Source organism: Enoplosus armatus, chromosome 6 (assembly GCF_043641665.1).
Source record: "Enoplosus armatus isolate fEnoArm2 chromosome 6, fEnoArm2.hap1, whole genome shotgun sequence".
NCBI classification, from domain to species: Eukaryota; Metazoa; Chordata; class Actinopteri; order Centrarchiformes; family Enoplosidae; genus Enoplosus; species Enoplosus armatus.
The window spans coordinates 1,935,418-1,951,740 of record NC_092185.1 but is presented as its reverse complement, the minus strand read 5'-3'; the positions used below and the strand labels follow the sequence as shown (position 1 = coordinate 1,951,740).

Below are 16,323 nucleotides of genomic sequence, written 5' to 3'. Positions count from 1 at the left end.
CAGTACACACCCACAGCAGAAAAACATGCTAAATGAATTGTGTGCCGTCTCCTCTGCACTTGAGAGTGAATATGAACCTGACTATGTGTCCGTTTTTTATTTGGAAGCGAATGCGAAGACGCCAGTGTTTTCTCTGCGGTGCAGGAAGTGTGTATCAAGTGCTTTGTCCCATTGTTAATGAATAGACTTTTATTGTCTCCGCTGATGAAACGGGCAACAATTTTTCCAGTGTTTCGGTCCGTACGCTGACCGGACAACAAGGCGTTCAGTGTTGTGACGAGACGCAGCTGAGACGTCAAGTGTTGGTGTTGGAGGCATCAGGAATCTGTTTCTCCCTCTCTGGAAGGATTCGAAGGAAGCTTCTGATGCCCTGAATACACACACACATCCTCTTCCTCCCTCCCTCTCTATGTCTCGCAGCTCTCAGAGCACGTCACAGGCATATTGCTGCAGACCTCTCCTCTCCCTCTTCTCTCCTCCTCCTTGTTCCAGATATGGCTGAGGAGCAGTTGCCGTGGCAACCACTTCACAGAGGCAATGGGGGCTGTGATTTGGGAGTGAAGGGGCTTTGTGGGTAACAGAAAACAAATCTCCACAGTGCAGGAGAGAGCTGCAGAGCGCACAGCCACACACACACACATGATAAAATGGTGGTGGAACAGTGACGACAGAACTGTAAGAGAGTGATGATGAAAATGTTTTAGCCTTCAGTATGTAGTGTAATGTGTACAGGCGATGCGCTGAGATGCCAGTGGGTGACCTTGAAACAGTACAGATTTTACAAAGTGCTGTGCAGTGCAATACTGTTTCTGTACACACAGCTCCACCGTCAGTCAGCCCGTCCTCTCCAGATGAAATTATAACTCAAGTGGATCTTCTAACCTCATTTGGTCCCTGTTATTATTTCCATCTAATTCCGCCGTTCCCTTCTCAGCTGTATGTTTACAGTAAACGGTGGCTGACCTGGAAGAAAGGCAGCTCTGCTTTAAAGGATTAGCTCGGTTAGCTGACTGGATCTGTAAGTCCGAGCCACAGAGATCAGCGGACTGAGGTGTGCTCAAAGAAATGGTCTGTTTAGGCCAAAGAATACTTTCCCCACTGACAGGCAGGTTACTTTAGATGTTTATAGTGGAGCTTTATTTGGATTGAAAGCCATGAAAGCCCATCAGTGTAACGTAAATCTGAAAGATCTCCCGACTTTAGTCCTCCTAATTAAATTACTTTTTACATCTCTTGAGATTTTCAAGAGTTTCACTGTCCTCTACAAATATGGCAAACTAATTTGAGGTCATATGGGTACCTGGCAGAGTTTTACTGCAACAACGACAACTGCAGTTAGAAGAAGAGAAAAATAGTAATTGAGTATGTCTTATAAAGAAAAACATACAAATACAGTACAAATACTTAGTAGAGGATTACTTTGAATTGCAAAGTCTATGAGGAATACCTTCAAAGTAAAACTTACTTAGGTTACTTACTTACCTACTGAGGTGTTGTATGACTCTTGTGTGCATTCATATAACAGTGATGAAATATATATTTTTAAATAACTTACCTTATTTTACCTTGGACAGAATATTGTCTGTATAATATCAGTGGCTGAGGAGCACGCTACGCTGTCAGAGAGCTCCCTCTGCTGGCATGATAATATAACTGTAGCTTTATAAAGAAGGAAAATGTTTAGCACATACTGGGTGTGACTGTGTTAATGAATATGAAGCCTGTGTGTCTTTAATAAGAAGAAATAAGAATGACATCTGCTTGAGGGGATTTCTAATGAAAGTCAGACTAATGTCCATCCACCTGAGCAATAGTACAACTTGTATTTAATGAAGTCGTCTCGTTGAGATTAAGATCTCTTTGTCAAGACCTGGGAGCAAGAAATATTCATGGTCAGACAACCTCACAACCAGCATGCAAAACAACACAAATAAAGCCAGATGACCACAATCCACAAATAATTAATAAAAACATTAGATACTTTTGGATGACCAGTATTATATTCATTTAACATTATCTCAACTTATTATCAACCTATTGAACACATTTTGAATTGTATATTCCCATCACATTTTATCCTGAAGGTGCATCTTCACCTGTTTTTCATGCCAAGACAGAAAATAACAAAAAAAAGTAAAAGCTTTAAGAACATTTAATGAAATTTTAACGAAAGGTCGGCGACATAGTTGTCTCATAATCACAGACCCCGGGGGCAAAAACACTTGTCTCCCCTGCCCTCCCACAGTCTGTGCATTGAGTGTGCACCCTGTTGCCTCCAGGTTTCCATTGACTCAAGTCACTGCTGACTTCAAATGGCAGCTTCAGCAGTCCTCTGGTGGAATACGACCTGACCCCAAAGCTTCCGTGTATCAGTTACTTTTTGGTAATTCTGATTAATTACAACTTTATCTAGGAATATGCACCATGAGAGCACAATATAAACTAAAATTATAATGGTATTACAACTAGATTTGGTGAAAATCTTAATCATAATGGATACAGATTGTGTTTGCCATCATCTTAAAGCGCATGTATCCATTGTTGCTGTAATGAGGGCAGTATACAAGTTGTTTAGTAAGTGCTTGACCTCCACAATAATCTCCTGTTGCAGCGGCAAAGCAGCAACACACATTTGACACAGAGTCCTCCTCAGGAGGTCAGTGGATCAAGGAAGATGAACAGAGAACCAATAGAAAACAAACTTCAGGTAATGGGAATTAATTTCTAAGAAACATTTGTCGTATCAGTGATGGCTCTAGCGCACTAAATCCTGGGGGCTTAGTTTTTCCACAACAGATCCGTGTAGAAACCTGCAGATCAGCACGGTGATCGGAGTGTTTGACCTTTCCTCTGACATCTGAGTCAAGGTTGTACTTAGTTTGAGAACACTAAGGATGTGTACATCTGAATTTATGAGCTGATAAAAGTGGTCACCAGTATTTCTGCCAGTCTGCCTGAAGGAAGATCGATACAGAAATATAATCAGTTTGAATGAAGCTAAATTTGACCAATGCAGGCTTTGAAGACTGATGTTGGGGGAGCTCACAACTACCAGACTAGAGTCAGTGGTGCCGACTGCTTGTGCTTGCTGATACCAATAAGAGCTGCAACGATTAGTCTATTAATGACTTGACAAAACATTCATCATCGGAATTTTTCAAGCAAAAATGCCAAACTCAATGTCTCTCAATTGTGAGAGCAGCTTTTCCTCCTCTTAACATTATAGTAAACTGAATATTTGTGCTTCGTTGCTGTTGGTTGGACAAAACAAGAAATCACCTTGGCCTCCAACCTTGTGTTTCTGTTTTCACTGTTCACTGATGTTATATAGACCAAACGATTAATCTATGAATCTGTAAAATGATCAGCAGACTAATGATCGTTGGCTGCACCCTAATATCAACCTGGGTACTTGTTCCTCGATGTTCTGCGGTGCCAGGAATTTAATTAAACTTGAGAGTGATTATAATCCTAGTTATAATTTGTATGTAACTTTATTTTGTGTGTTTTTGTTTGACTTGAAGTTATTTGAAATATGAAGAAGTATTTATAGTGTTGGTTTGTCGGACGTTGCTTGGTCACCTGGACTCCTGCATCTTAACTCTCTTTGCATCAAGGACCACAATGGAAACAGGTCTTGGACTTAAATGTGTAATCCTTCATATGTTTAACATGGACTAGGTTCTTACAGTGAAAACAGTGAAGGCGGTGTTAACCTTTGTACATGTTTTTTACTGGGATTTTTTTGGCTGTACTTTTCTGTATGTATCATTGTTGACGAATGTCTGTAAGCCGAAGTGCTCCTAGGGGACATTAAAACTTTCCTCTCCTCCACTCTAACGTTACATTAGACAACTGTATTTTTGCTGTCTTATAAACCCATACGCTGTTCATTTTCATATTAAATGACATAACTTTCTGTGATCGACACATTTGTTTGCAGTTCATTAAAAAGACGTGATTTTAAACAGTGAACTATAACATAACCACTTCTACGCGTGAGAGAGGAGTTTTGATTTTGTCGAGTTGTGATTGGTTCTGACAGAATGAAGTCTCGTTTGCCTGCATCTCATTGGCTGATCAAAGCAGAGTGACGCGGTGGATAGACCAATGGGAGGCTGCCACACTGTGGCTAGGAGAGGTCCCGCTGCCTGCATGAACATCTTCACCGCCCCCATCCATCCCTTTCTCTTTCTCTATCGACTATTTTGCGTCTGGCCCTGTCCGAGGAGCTTGCAGGGGCTTTCACGTCGCTGAAGAGATAAAGAGGGGGCTGCCACGGACGCAATTTGCAATTCAAACTTTGTTTTTGTCAAACAAAAAGTGAAGTAGACTTAAGCTAGTGCGCTGTGCGATGTTGAGGCTGATCTTTTTAGCCGCTCTCGCTGGGTTCTCCCGGGCCAGTGATGTGCTTGACTACACGGATGATGATTTCGAAAGCAAAATTGGAGACCATGGACTCGCTCTTGTGGAATTCTTTGCCCCTTGGTGAGTCTTTTCACGTTGTGTGCACAGTGTCTGAGCAGTTGAACTGTTTATAGTCTTTAAATAAGCTAACGCTAGCTCGCTTGCTTCGTGGTGTTAAGCTAACTGACGTTAACTTGCAAAACTTATACAATTCTACCATTTTATCTCGGGCGGGGTGGGGGGTTGAACATTTATAATTCGTTGTATAAATTGCAAACTGTATCTATGTCTAACATTAACAGAGTCGTTAGTGTCAAATTGTGTTTGGTTTATTGGCCAGTGACCAAACGTTAGCATGTTAGCTAGAAGCGGAAAGGCGTAAGCCATCTAGCTGAAGTGTTTTTTTACGTGGACCAGTGATTCAAACACTACCACGGTTTGACAGTACACGAAACATTAAACTGTAAAAATTAAATACAATTACTTACATACTGTATTTATCAGTGCTCTCAGTCATTTTCAATGGAAACTACGTGCGAATGAGGCTATGAGGAAGTTAGAGGAGTGTCCTTTCACTGTTGTAACGTTGTGATTGGCCAGGGAAGTTTTGGTGGCCACCTCTGATTGGTCCAGAGGAACTGTGACGTAGCACGTACGTACCCCTGTGCCAAACTTGAATAAGATAGAAGTTAATCAAGATAGTATCCATTAAAACGTTTAAGTTAAACAGTTTATTGAACTTTTAGTTTTATCTCAAGCGCAAATGTAATTTTCTAAGAAAAAATGCCAAAAAAGAACTCATTCCAGTTTATTGGATGTGAATATTTACTGGTTTCTATAGTTGTTTATGATAAACCAAATATATATTGTTTTTAAACTATTGCGCATATGCCGTCTCTGACTTTGGGAAATTGCGATGAACATTTTTTATTATTTGCTGACATTTTATGGACCAAATGATTAATCGGAGAATGTACTTAATAATTGAAATAATTGTTAGTTGCACCCCTAAATCTGTTTATTATTTAGTGAAAGTTAAATGATTTTGAATCTTATCAACCACCTTTTTTCCCCCAGAACAGTTAAACCTTTTGTATTCTACTAACCCTATTGAGTTACTTCAGAGGGATCAAATTCCTCAATGTGAAGTCACTAGATGTCTCTCAGGATCTTCGCCAAGCTGAGACCTGAATACAGCTGAAGTGTAACTTGTTTGACTGATCCATATCCTCTGTCCATCAGGTGTGGCCATTGTAAACGGCTAGCACCTGAGTACGAGGCAGCGGCCACACGTCTGAAAGGCACCGTCTCTCTGGTCAAGGTATTGCATAATGCAGTTCATTGAACTTTGTGCACTTTAGAGTGGCTTTCTGCACTCTACACTGCAGTATTCTCTGTACCTCCTTCAGAAAGTGAATGATTTTCTTTCCCTTCAGGTTGACTGCACATCCAACAGCAACACATGCAGCAAATATGGTGTCAGTGGCTACCCGACCCTGAAGATCTTCAGGGATGGAGAGGAAACTGGTCCTTATGATGGTCCCAGAACTGCAGGTATTTGCCGCGGATGTGGTTTATTTATGTTTAAACACTCACACAAATACTCCTTTTTTTCCTCTATATATATCACCTCTCTGTCACATGGTCATTTTCTTTTCTCTCTCTCTCTCCGTCTTTTCTTCTCTGTGGTTCTTCTACTCTCCTCTCACTCTCTGTAGATGGGATTGTCAGTTTCCTGAAGAAGCAGGCTGGCCCAGCTTCTGTGGAGCTCAAGGCTGACGCAGACTTGCAGAAGTTCATTTCAGACCAAGACGCAAGTGTTGTTGGTGAGTTACTGTTTGAATTTCAACCACTGCCTGTTTACTAAGTCCCTCAGCAGTAACATGAATAAGCATGGGTTGTTAACTTGAGCCCAGTTTGGAGAAACTGACTGCAGTGACAAGCCACTGCCACACATAATCAACCGTCCTTCAGACAACATCATCGCAATATAGTGTTTTGCTGGCAAAGTTGGGGAAATTTGGAAAGAATGGGACTGCATCCTGATCTGAACATGATTCATTTTTCCTTCCCAGGGTTCTTTGCTGATGACAAGAGCACTGCACAGATTGAGTTCCTGAAGGCAGCTAGCGCCTTGAGAGACAACTACCGCTTTGGCCACACCAACTCTGAGGCTCTCCTCCAGAGCCACGGCATTGACGGAGAGTAAGTAGATTTATTTGCAACAAAATCAAAATAACTTGCTATCTTACACATGCAGCACGACTACAGTGACATTTCCTTTTTGCTTTACAGGGGAGTCGTCCTGTTCCGCCCCCCACGACTCAACAACAAGTTTGAAGACAGCTCCGTCAAATACAGCGAGGACAAATACACAAGCAACAAAATCAAGAGGTTCATCCAGGACAACATGTGAGTGTTATCTCACCACGCCCCGTCATCTAACATCCATGTACTCGTGCTCCAGTTAGGCAGCAGAGATGATGGTTCCTTTTTTATTTGCAAAGCACAATACATTTACAGCAGTTGGTCTTGTTGGCAGTGGTAAAACGTACAGTCGTCTTGCACATATTTACATATGTGGCCAAGTGCCAACAGGACCTTGTGTAGTAGGTGACGTGTCCACTGTGCAAGCACAGTCGGCTCTCTCAGCTCCGAGAGTTGTGGCTAAATAAAACATGCATCCACTGTAGGTTGAACGGTGTTTGGTACTTGAGATGATCAAATACTGGACTTCTGGTGTTGTGACATTTTGCAGGTTAATGAGATAACTGAGTGACTCGTTCTGAATAGAAAAATAACAAATGAGTGTTATCTGCAGACTTAGCCGATCATCGTGGCTGAACCGTTATCTGAGGTGCAAACTGAAACTGCAGATGAAACTAGAGGATCAGAGTGATGCCTCAGTGTTTGTTTGAGGCATTACAACTGAAAGAGAGGATCACGATCTTTAAACTCGGTATAATGATTATGATTGGACATGTGGTTACACATGGATTAACTCTCCCAGTAATGCCTGATCATGATTTCAGTTGGCTTGTGCCATCTATAAGTTGATGTGGACAGACTGTTGAATAGGTTTTTTTTTTGTTTGTTTAGATGTTGCGCTTAAAAACACAAATGAGTCCCTGGAAGTACGAAACCATGAGCTGTTTCCTGTGTTATTTTTGTGTTTTGCTGTTCGCCCCATCGGACTGCTCTAAAAAGTGATGTGGTGATCAAGCTTTTCCATATCAGTGCATTTTAGTATTTGTATATGTGATAAGTGACTTTTTACTTTTACATTTTGTTCATTTAAAGCCAGATATCGCACATATTTAGCTTTTTACTGTATTTGTACTTTCAAGCACACAAATTGAAACTGAAACAAAAGATGACAGCAGTCGTACTCGTGTCTAACAGTCATGAGATAAAGATAACCCGGTTTGCTTTCACTTTGCTCCAGCCGCACTGCATGACATTGAAGTCTGAACAACATCAATATGTTTTTGTGGAGACTTTCTGAAAGACGTGATCAGATCTAAACCCTTTAAACAAACTAAATGTTTGCACTTGTTTCACTGCAGTAAACCATCTGTATCACTCTGGTTGTCGTTGGTTTCACTTTCTTTGTAAACTGATCCATTCTTACTTTCTCTCTGCAACTCAGCTTTGGAATCTGCCCCCACATGACAGACGACAACAAAGACCAGCTGAGAGGGAAAGACCTGCTGGTGGCTTATTATGATGTTGATTATGACAAAAACCCCAAGGGCTCCAACTACTGGAGGAACAGGTATGTGTCTCTGAACAGGGATGATGCCGAGTCTTTTCTGCCACCAACTCAAAATGTGTTCACTTTTTAAACTACAAATGCATAGCTGAGCTCCTTTTGTCTCATATTTGTCCACAGTTGGAATTAGGTCAACTTTTCACTCCTTAAATACTTTGATTTTGTCTTTTTCAAAGCATGGCTTTTAACCACAGACCAAACTTTTTACAGGGTGATGAAGGTGGCCAAGGGCTTCCTGGATCAGGGCAAGAAGCTGAACTTCGCCGTGGCCAGCAAGAACGTGTTCAGCCACGACGTGTCCGAGTTCGGTCTGGATGGCAGCTCAGGAGAACTTCCCGTGGTGGCCCTCCGTACCGCCAAGGGAGACAAATACGCCATGACCGAGGAGTTCTCGTAAGTCGAATGTTGTTTTTCTTGTTTGCCACAAGTGAATTTCTAACATCAATTAAACACACACCCTCCCTTTGGCTAGCTAGTTGACTAGTTTAATAACACTAATGAAGTGCCGCTTTGTACCTCAGTGCTTGTCTTATGTCATGAGATTGTCTGAACGACAGTGTGAGGGTCACATTTAGAGGTGTGAGATACAGCTCCTGTTATTGTCACGATTATTACAGCACAATCGACCCACCGTCCAGACGAATGTTTAAATGGGCTATAATGTGGGCCACATTCTGATGTAGTTAAGGAAGTTTTATGAATAGTCTTCGATGCTGCATTGCACAATAGTCATGTGGTACCAGACTGATGGTAGAAGTAATGAGCTGTAAATAAACAGGTGAACAGAAATACAGGACAGGTCATTTGCCTGTAGGAGCTGAGTCATTAGAAATTGTACATTAGAGGCTGATTAATGGCTTCCAATCCAAGTGAAAACCTGGTGTTGATGTATTGATTCTGCCTGTGTTTCTCCCCAAACACTCCCGCTGATTTACTTAAACCAGGTCTATTTTTGTTCTAACAGTCGCGATGGAAAAGCACTGGAACGTTTCCTGCAGGACTTCTTTGACGGCAAGTTGAAGCGTTACCTCAAATCAGAGCCCATCCCAGAGAACAACGACGGGCCTGTCAAGGTGAGATGTTCCTACTTCATGTGTTACGTTTCCTCCTGCTGTGTAAAACTGATGAGACTTAATAGTTTTAAGGGAAAAATCAGGCTGTCTAAAGCCGTGTGTATATTAACTGGTTGGTGTAGCAACTATCATCTATACATTCAAGCATTTAACATTTTAATATTCAGGCTCATTGAGTCTACGAACATTGTGCTTCACAATAGATGTGATTGAACATTTAGCAAAATACGACTCTACAGTCAGCAGTCACCACCTAAAATACTCAAAGTTAAGAAGAAGCTTCTCATCAATCCACAGTGAGTAAACCTGTGACGCCTGTTTGTGTTCAGGTCGTGGTGGCTGAGAACTTCGACTCCATCGTCAACGACGACAGCAAAGACGTGCTGATCGAGTTCTACGCTCCGTGGTGCGGACACTGCAAGAACCTGGAGCCCAAATTCAACGAGCTGGGAGAGAAGGTGAGGGGACGGACTCCCAAACACAAACGTGCTATAAGAGACCAGATTAAACAAAAGAAAGACGCAGTTTGAGGTGGAATGCTGGAGGGCACGTTCAGTTCTGTATTGTATGTAAAAGAATATAAACAATAGTTAGCATAAACCACTTTATGCTAGTGCTGTGGTACGAGCATTGAGTCAGTTTTAAACAGTTTCTCTCCTCTGCTCTTGAAGCTCGCTGATGATCCCAACGTTGTCATCGCCAAGATGGATGCCACCGCCAACGATGTGCCGTCTCCATATGAAGTCAGCGGGTGAGTTATGAGTCACTTCACTGGTATCTGTGTTTATGTCGGCTGTTCAGACATGCCAGACTAGGTTTGAAGTCATTTAGAAACAGTGACACCATCACATAGTTGGTGCACTGACATAGTTGAGTTTCTGTAAGCTGATCTAAGATCTCAAATATTTATCGGTGTCTGCCTCAAATATCCGTCGGACGTGTCGTGTTTTGAGCCTGTGGGAACTCCGGATAAGACTTTTGGTCTCTGTGATTACAGATGTTGAATAAAAGGGTCTGAAGAGCGACGCTATCTGATGCTACACTGTGACGTGTTAATAATTCTTATCTCCTCAACCTTTTGCCTTTTCCAGTTTCCCCACGATGTACTTTGCCCCCGCTGGACGCAAGATGAGCCCAAAGAAATACGAGGTGAGCGTCGTCTTGAGTGGTCGTTTTAAAACAAAGTGAATTCACGTTTGTCTCCACTCTGCTAATTATGGCCTCTCATGTTGCAGGGGGGCCGCGAGGTGAGCGACTTCATCTCCTACCTGAAGAGGGAGGCCACCAACCCCCTGGTGATGCAGGAGGAGTCCAAGAAGAAGAAGAAGAAGAAGGACGACGACGACGACAAGATAGAGCTATAAAAGCTCCTAACAGAAACTCAACAACCCCCACCCCCCCGCCCATCAACAGGAGGAAGAGGAGGATTGGGGAAATCCATGCAAAGAAAGAACTAAATTATATTCCACTCTCTTAGTGAACTACCGAATGCTCTGAAGCCAAGTCGAAAAGACGCGGCGCCCCCCTTTAGGTCCTCCGCTGCTGGGGAAACTGTGGAAGGTGGAGAGGTGGTGGCCAGGGTCTGCCCGATGTTTAAAAACAAAAACAAATTTTTAGGGAAGAGGGGACAGCTTTTGAAAATTTTTATTTCCCCTGGTCTGTGTACCACACCTCAGGCTGATGCACTTTGGTTTGACTCCAGTCATCTGTCGCTTTGGTTTTTGTTGTTGTCGTCGTCACAGGGGATAATGGTAATGGTGAATTCCTTTTTCATTTTCTTTTCTTTTTTTTTTGTTTTGTTTTTGTAACACGTCTTTGTTTTTGTACATTTGGAAGGATTGTGAAATAAAAAGGCCCACAAAACCAAAACGAACTGATCTCATGTATGTAAATGTTTTATCACACTGGCTTGGCAGGAAACATTTTAGCCTTTGTTGAAACCTTTCTTGTAATTCCCAATATTGTATTAAGTCATTTACTGATTGAGAAATGTATAGGGACGCAACTAATTAATATTTTCTATCATGGTTAATTATTTTTAATAGTTGGGTCTATATGATGTCAGAATGGTAAAAAATGTCCAAGGTCTTCAAACATCTTGCTCTGTTCTACCAACCGTCCAAAACCTAAAGATATTCAACTTAAAATCATACAGAACAGAAAGGTGGAAAGAAAATCCTCAAGTTTTAGAAGCTTTTCCTCCCTTAAATTATAATTAATAATAATAATAATAATTAATGTTTTTGTCAGTCAAATCAATTAATTGTTTTAGCACTTTCAGCACATTCACCTGTCATAATTGTTCTAAATAATTACACAAACAATGTGTGTTTACTTGTTCGTGTCCGTGGCCTCCATCTGAATTGGTTAAACTGAAATGTTGCACTTGTCAAACATAATTATTTTGGGCAATAGCGCATTAAACCAGTAGGCGGCGACTCCGCAATTATTTGGCGGATGAACGCTTCCTGTCAAGCAACACACGAAGAAGTGAAAGAGCCAATCAGATGTAGAGCTGAGGGGACTTGTCCGGGCGTGTTCAGCCTGTACACGTGCAGCAGGAGGTAATGTAGAAATGGTTGAATCTTCTTTATAGTTGAGCTGCTTTCTTGTGTTTTGTCAACAAGTTTGTATCTTCGCATTAGTCCCGCGGAATATTCTTCTTCGAGGAATGATCTTCTGTGTCTTAATTGACGTGGCTTTCTTCAGCTAGCTAGCTAAATGTTAGTGGGACGGAACGGAACGCCAAACTCCATTGAAATATCTTGCTGTTACAGTTGGACTTTGCTTCTGGCCAAATTAAACACTACATAAAGCACGTGTCCCCGCTTTTCTGAACTCTTAAGGGCCAGTGTTCAACGCGGCTTGAGTACAACTCGTCAGTCACGTCTTTGTAAATGAGTGTAAGCTTTTCATAACGGTTAGTTAGGTCACACGTCACGGCCTGCTTGGCGAGGCAGGCACCACGTTTGCTGTGATCGGACGTACAGCTATGCTAACTTAGATTTATAGTATGCTGGGATTACCACTGAATTCTAGCAATGATCAAATCAAATACATTTTCAGGCAGGCTTTAACATTAAAGTGCCGAGATTTTGAAGGGAGTTTGGTGGACAACCCGGCGTTTGTAATCCATATCGTACGCGGAATATCTTGGAATCATGTTCCTCTGACATTTCCCGGTCTTAACGGATTAATTGTATTTAATAACTAGTCATTAGCTCAATAGACTGTATGAATCACGTAAACGTCACAGTCTGTTTGTTGCCACAGAACTGGCGTGTTGCTGTCAATCATGATGTGATGTGATGTTTCTGCATGGCCACGTTCGTGAAATCTGAAATAAATAAGTTTATAAAATGAAAGCACCTCTTTAGATTGCACCTAAAGTCAGAGTCAGTCTGTTTTATTTGCCAAATGTTTTTTGGTATGTTACCTTCACGATGCATGAACACACAGTGAGATAAGAACCGAGGTTATGCAACAGCCATAGTGACAAAAGGTACAATGCTACCAGAGCAAATGTGTGGATGTAAAAATAATAGCAATTGAATAGTAGAGATCACCTGCTGAATTTGTTTTCTAATTATAATCAGGGTGATTTTGTGCTTTATGTCCTCAGAAATGACTGCAAGGCCGGTTTCGTTGATTGCTGATGGTACAGCCATCAAAAAGGAATAAAGCCTCCTCGTGGGGGCTTCTCAACAACTACCGGTATTTGTGCAAAAAAGCCACAATGCTTCGCACCATGGAGAACATAAGAGCCAGGAAGAAACTCCAGCAGAAGATAAACTTCGCCGACATGAAGAGGAAAAGAACGGACAACCACCGCGAACCACTGGATACAAATAAACTGGTCAAAAGAGCTAAATGGAGCGATGCAGACCAGGGGGGTCAAAGCACTCTGAACTCTGAAAACATGAGCTCTGATGTATCCAAACCTGGACTCTCTGTGTCTGAGCCTAAACCCTCTGACCCCCACAGTTTAGTCGCAGCCCTCAGAGACAGCTGGGAGGTGGACAGTGGTTTCTCCTCTGAGGCCAGTCCTCCGGCCAGTGGTCGGAGTTCGCCGTGCCTCAGCTCGTGCCCGTCCTCAGTGGTGGCGTTGGACTGTGAGATGGTGGGGACGGGGCCTGGCGGGCGCTGCAGCGAGCTGGCACGCTGCAGCATCCTGGACTATCATGGCAACGTATTGTATGATAAATATGTCCAACCGTGTCAGCCCGTCACAGACTACAGGACTCGCTGGAGTGGCATCCGGAGGCATCACCTGCACAGTGCCACCCCCTTCGCTCAGGCCAGGGAGGAGGTGAGGCCTCTCTAAATCTTGTTTTTATTCGTTGTTAACCAGAAGTTGTATTCTTCACAAAACCTATGAGCCCTTTTCAGCTTTTTGTTAACATAAAAACGCCTGCATCACTAGAAATAATTTCATTTTAACCTCTGATAAAACGCAACATGAGACGTCACCTCCTGTGTGTTCGATCGGCTTGTGTTAAAAACAAATCTAACCTTTCACTAAAGAGTTATTTTAAAATTAGTAGCTAAAAAAAAGTAAAGCTACAGTATGTACATGTATTTCTCTGATTCCCGAGCAGGAGTTGTCACTTGGCTCCATGTTGAGTTTCAAGCGGCACACATTCCCTCGGGGGAAATAAGGGTGTAGAAATGTGTTGGCACATCAAAGCACAAATCCAGCTCCTCCTGCACCTTCTGTGCTGTCTCTACATTTCACATCATACACGAGGCTCTGTTACATGCAGGTCGAGGTGGATTGAACTGTGCCGTTTAACCCAGCTGACGCTCCAAATCCTCCATGATCAGTAAAACGGGTACATGTACTCTCCTGTAGATCCTCAGTATACTTGAGGGCAAAGTGGTCGTCGGCCACGCCGTCTACAACGACTTTGAGGCGTTGAATATGCTCCACCCCGGTCACATGGTCAGGGACACCTGCTCGACGCGTCTGCTCAGACGGTTGGCCGGTTTCCCCCGCAAACGCTGCTTCTCCCTCAAAATCTTGGCCTGTAAGCTGCTGAACAGGAGGATACAGGTGAGACTTCAGACTTCATACATGAACAACGTGTGAGATTTATTTCTACAAGAGATGCAAAAATAGTTTTTTATAATTTGTCTGTCCTGTTAAAGTTGCATATCCCCATATTATCTCACATATTAAATACTTAATCATAAATAAGGTTCTCATTAAAACTGTTCAGTTATCTCAAATGTGCATTAAGATTTCTTTGCTTGCCTTCTTGAACATTATGATCCAAGTTGTAAAGGAAATATTTCTAACTAAGAGATATTGGTTCTCACCTGTCCAGGTGGGGCGGAGGGGTCACTGCTCGGTGGAGGACTCTCAGGCCGCCCTCGACCTCTACAAGCTGGTGGAGGGCGAGTGGGAGCAGGACCTGCAGAACAAGCCGAGGGACAACAAACCTCCAGACCAGCAAAGCTCTTCCTCCTCAAACCACTACATGCAGGACGAGTACTGGCCAGATGATGTCATAGCTGACAGCCAATGAGAGAAGAGTATTCATGACATGTGACACTCTGAGTTGGAAATACCTCAACAGATCAGATCATTATGAATAATGTGAATGAAAAACATGTCGACAGTACATGACGTCTAGATGAAAAGTAATTTAAGAAGTAAATATAAAATGGGACATTTCTGATCGTATTATCTGCGTTTTCCCCTCAGAGAAGATGTTCTGTATCACTTTGGGGAAAATGACTTTATTGCTTGAATGAAAACACTTAACTTATTACTTTCAGACATGTTAAACATGTTTGGAGTTCCTAACAGCGTGTTTGTTGCTGTGCTATCAGATATTTACCCGCTGAGTTGTTGGTTGTCACAGACTTGATGATGTTTATAGTGTGACAAGTGTTGGTGCTCTGAACGTTTGGGGTTATTAACTTGTGACATGCAGAGTTTGGAGTTCTCTAACTGTTTCTGCTCTTACTTGAAAGGTAACCTTGAGATTTTAATAGGACATAAGACTTATCATGTGGCTGTTTTTTAAAATGAAAACATGAAAATGCACAAGTGGCTGTTATGAGGATTCTGAAAAGCGGCACCAGTTGCAGCTTTTTCAAATGTTTTTCACTGTTTACAAGATAAAAACCAGTTTGAACTGATGTGTTTTCATATTTAAACTGCAGCTGTTCATGTGGCCTTAAGTGTTTTATATTGGAGCATTGTGTTGTGGTGTCTCATTACCTCTCATTGTAAGCTGCTCTGAAAATGTCCCATTAAAAAGGCATCATGTTAAAGTGAAACGCTCCCTTTGTTTGCTTTCAGTGAGAGAATCTGACGACACTAAGAGAAGTTTTCCTTCAGTCTTGTGCTGCGGTCTGACAGTTTGTGGTGTAACGCCGCCGAGAGGCTCGTACGATGAGATCAGGGCTGTAAATCTTCCACTCGGCTCGGAGCTTCATTCTTTTGTACAGAAGATCTCAAACTTTGTAGTAATGAAGTTGATTTCCTCCCTCATGAAAATGATAACGGAGGCTTTTAGACATCCGACTTGATGTTACTGAGACTGAAGAGTGTTTGTGTCCCTGTGTGCCGCTGGAATCATTATATGTTGGTTTATGTTTAAAGCAGCTATATCTTTTATAATAACAAAGGCTGTAATTACTATTTAGAAGTGAAAGATGTTGCTTGTAGTGATGAACTCCATTGAATTGATCATGTAAATTTGCATTTAAATGACTAATACAGTTTATGTTTCAGTGTCTTTTAGACAGAACACAATAAACTGGGAAGCTTCTTATATAATGTCAGCTGCTATTTTATCAGATATGTTTTCTTATGTATCTTTTTGGACTGGATCATTACGTTGAGGGTCGAGCTAATTGCAGAGGAATAACGTCCAACTCCAATTATTAGTGTATTATTAGGCAACGCAAAGAAACCGCCATGGGCAGCAAACTTCAGTTCTCTATATGTTCTAATTATTGTCTTCTGAAAATCTAGCTAACCTTTTATAGGAGGGTGTTGAGATCCAGATTTCTGTGCAGAGTGCTTCTGTTTTTCCTCTAACTTCAATATATTTCTGA

General features: G+C 42.0%; 2 protein-coding genes across 2 annotated transcripts; both read left to right on the top strand.

Moving 5' to 3' along the window:
• Positions 1-4,206: 4,206 nt before the first annotated feature.
• pdia3 (protein disulfide isomerase family A, member 3) lies at positions 4,207-11,129 on the top strand. Its single transcript, XM_070906843.1, has 13 exons — positions 4,207-4,488; positions 5,650-5,728; positions 5,844-5,961; positions 6,126-6,233; positions 6,483-6,612; positions 6,703-6,819; positions 8,057-8,182; positions 8,390-8,572; positions 9,144-9,252; positions 9,582-9,710; positions 9,924-10,003; positions 10,344-10,401; positions 10,488-11,129. Exons 1-13 carry the CDS (start codon positions 4,355-4,357, stop codon positions 10,614-10,616), a joined length of 1,500 nt encoding a protein of 499 aa, XP_070762944.1. The 5' UTR covers positions 4,207-4,354; the 3' UTR covers positions 10,617-11,129.
• A 662-nt stretch (positions 11,130-11,791) lies between these two features.
• Positions 11,792-15,534, top strand: isg20 (interferon stimulated exonuclease gene). The gene is made up of 4 exons (XM_070907724.1): positions 11,792-11,816; positions 12,875-13,561; positions 14,105-14,305; positions 14,580-15,534. Exons 2-4 carry the CDS (start codon positions 12,908-12,910, stop codon positions 14,778-14,780), a joined length of 1,056 nt encoding a protein of 351 aa, XP_070763825.1. The 5' UTR covers positions 11,792-11,816; positions 12,875-12,907; the 3' UTR covers positions 14,781-15,534.
• The last annotated feature ends 789 nt before the right edge of the window (positions 15,535-16,323 follow it).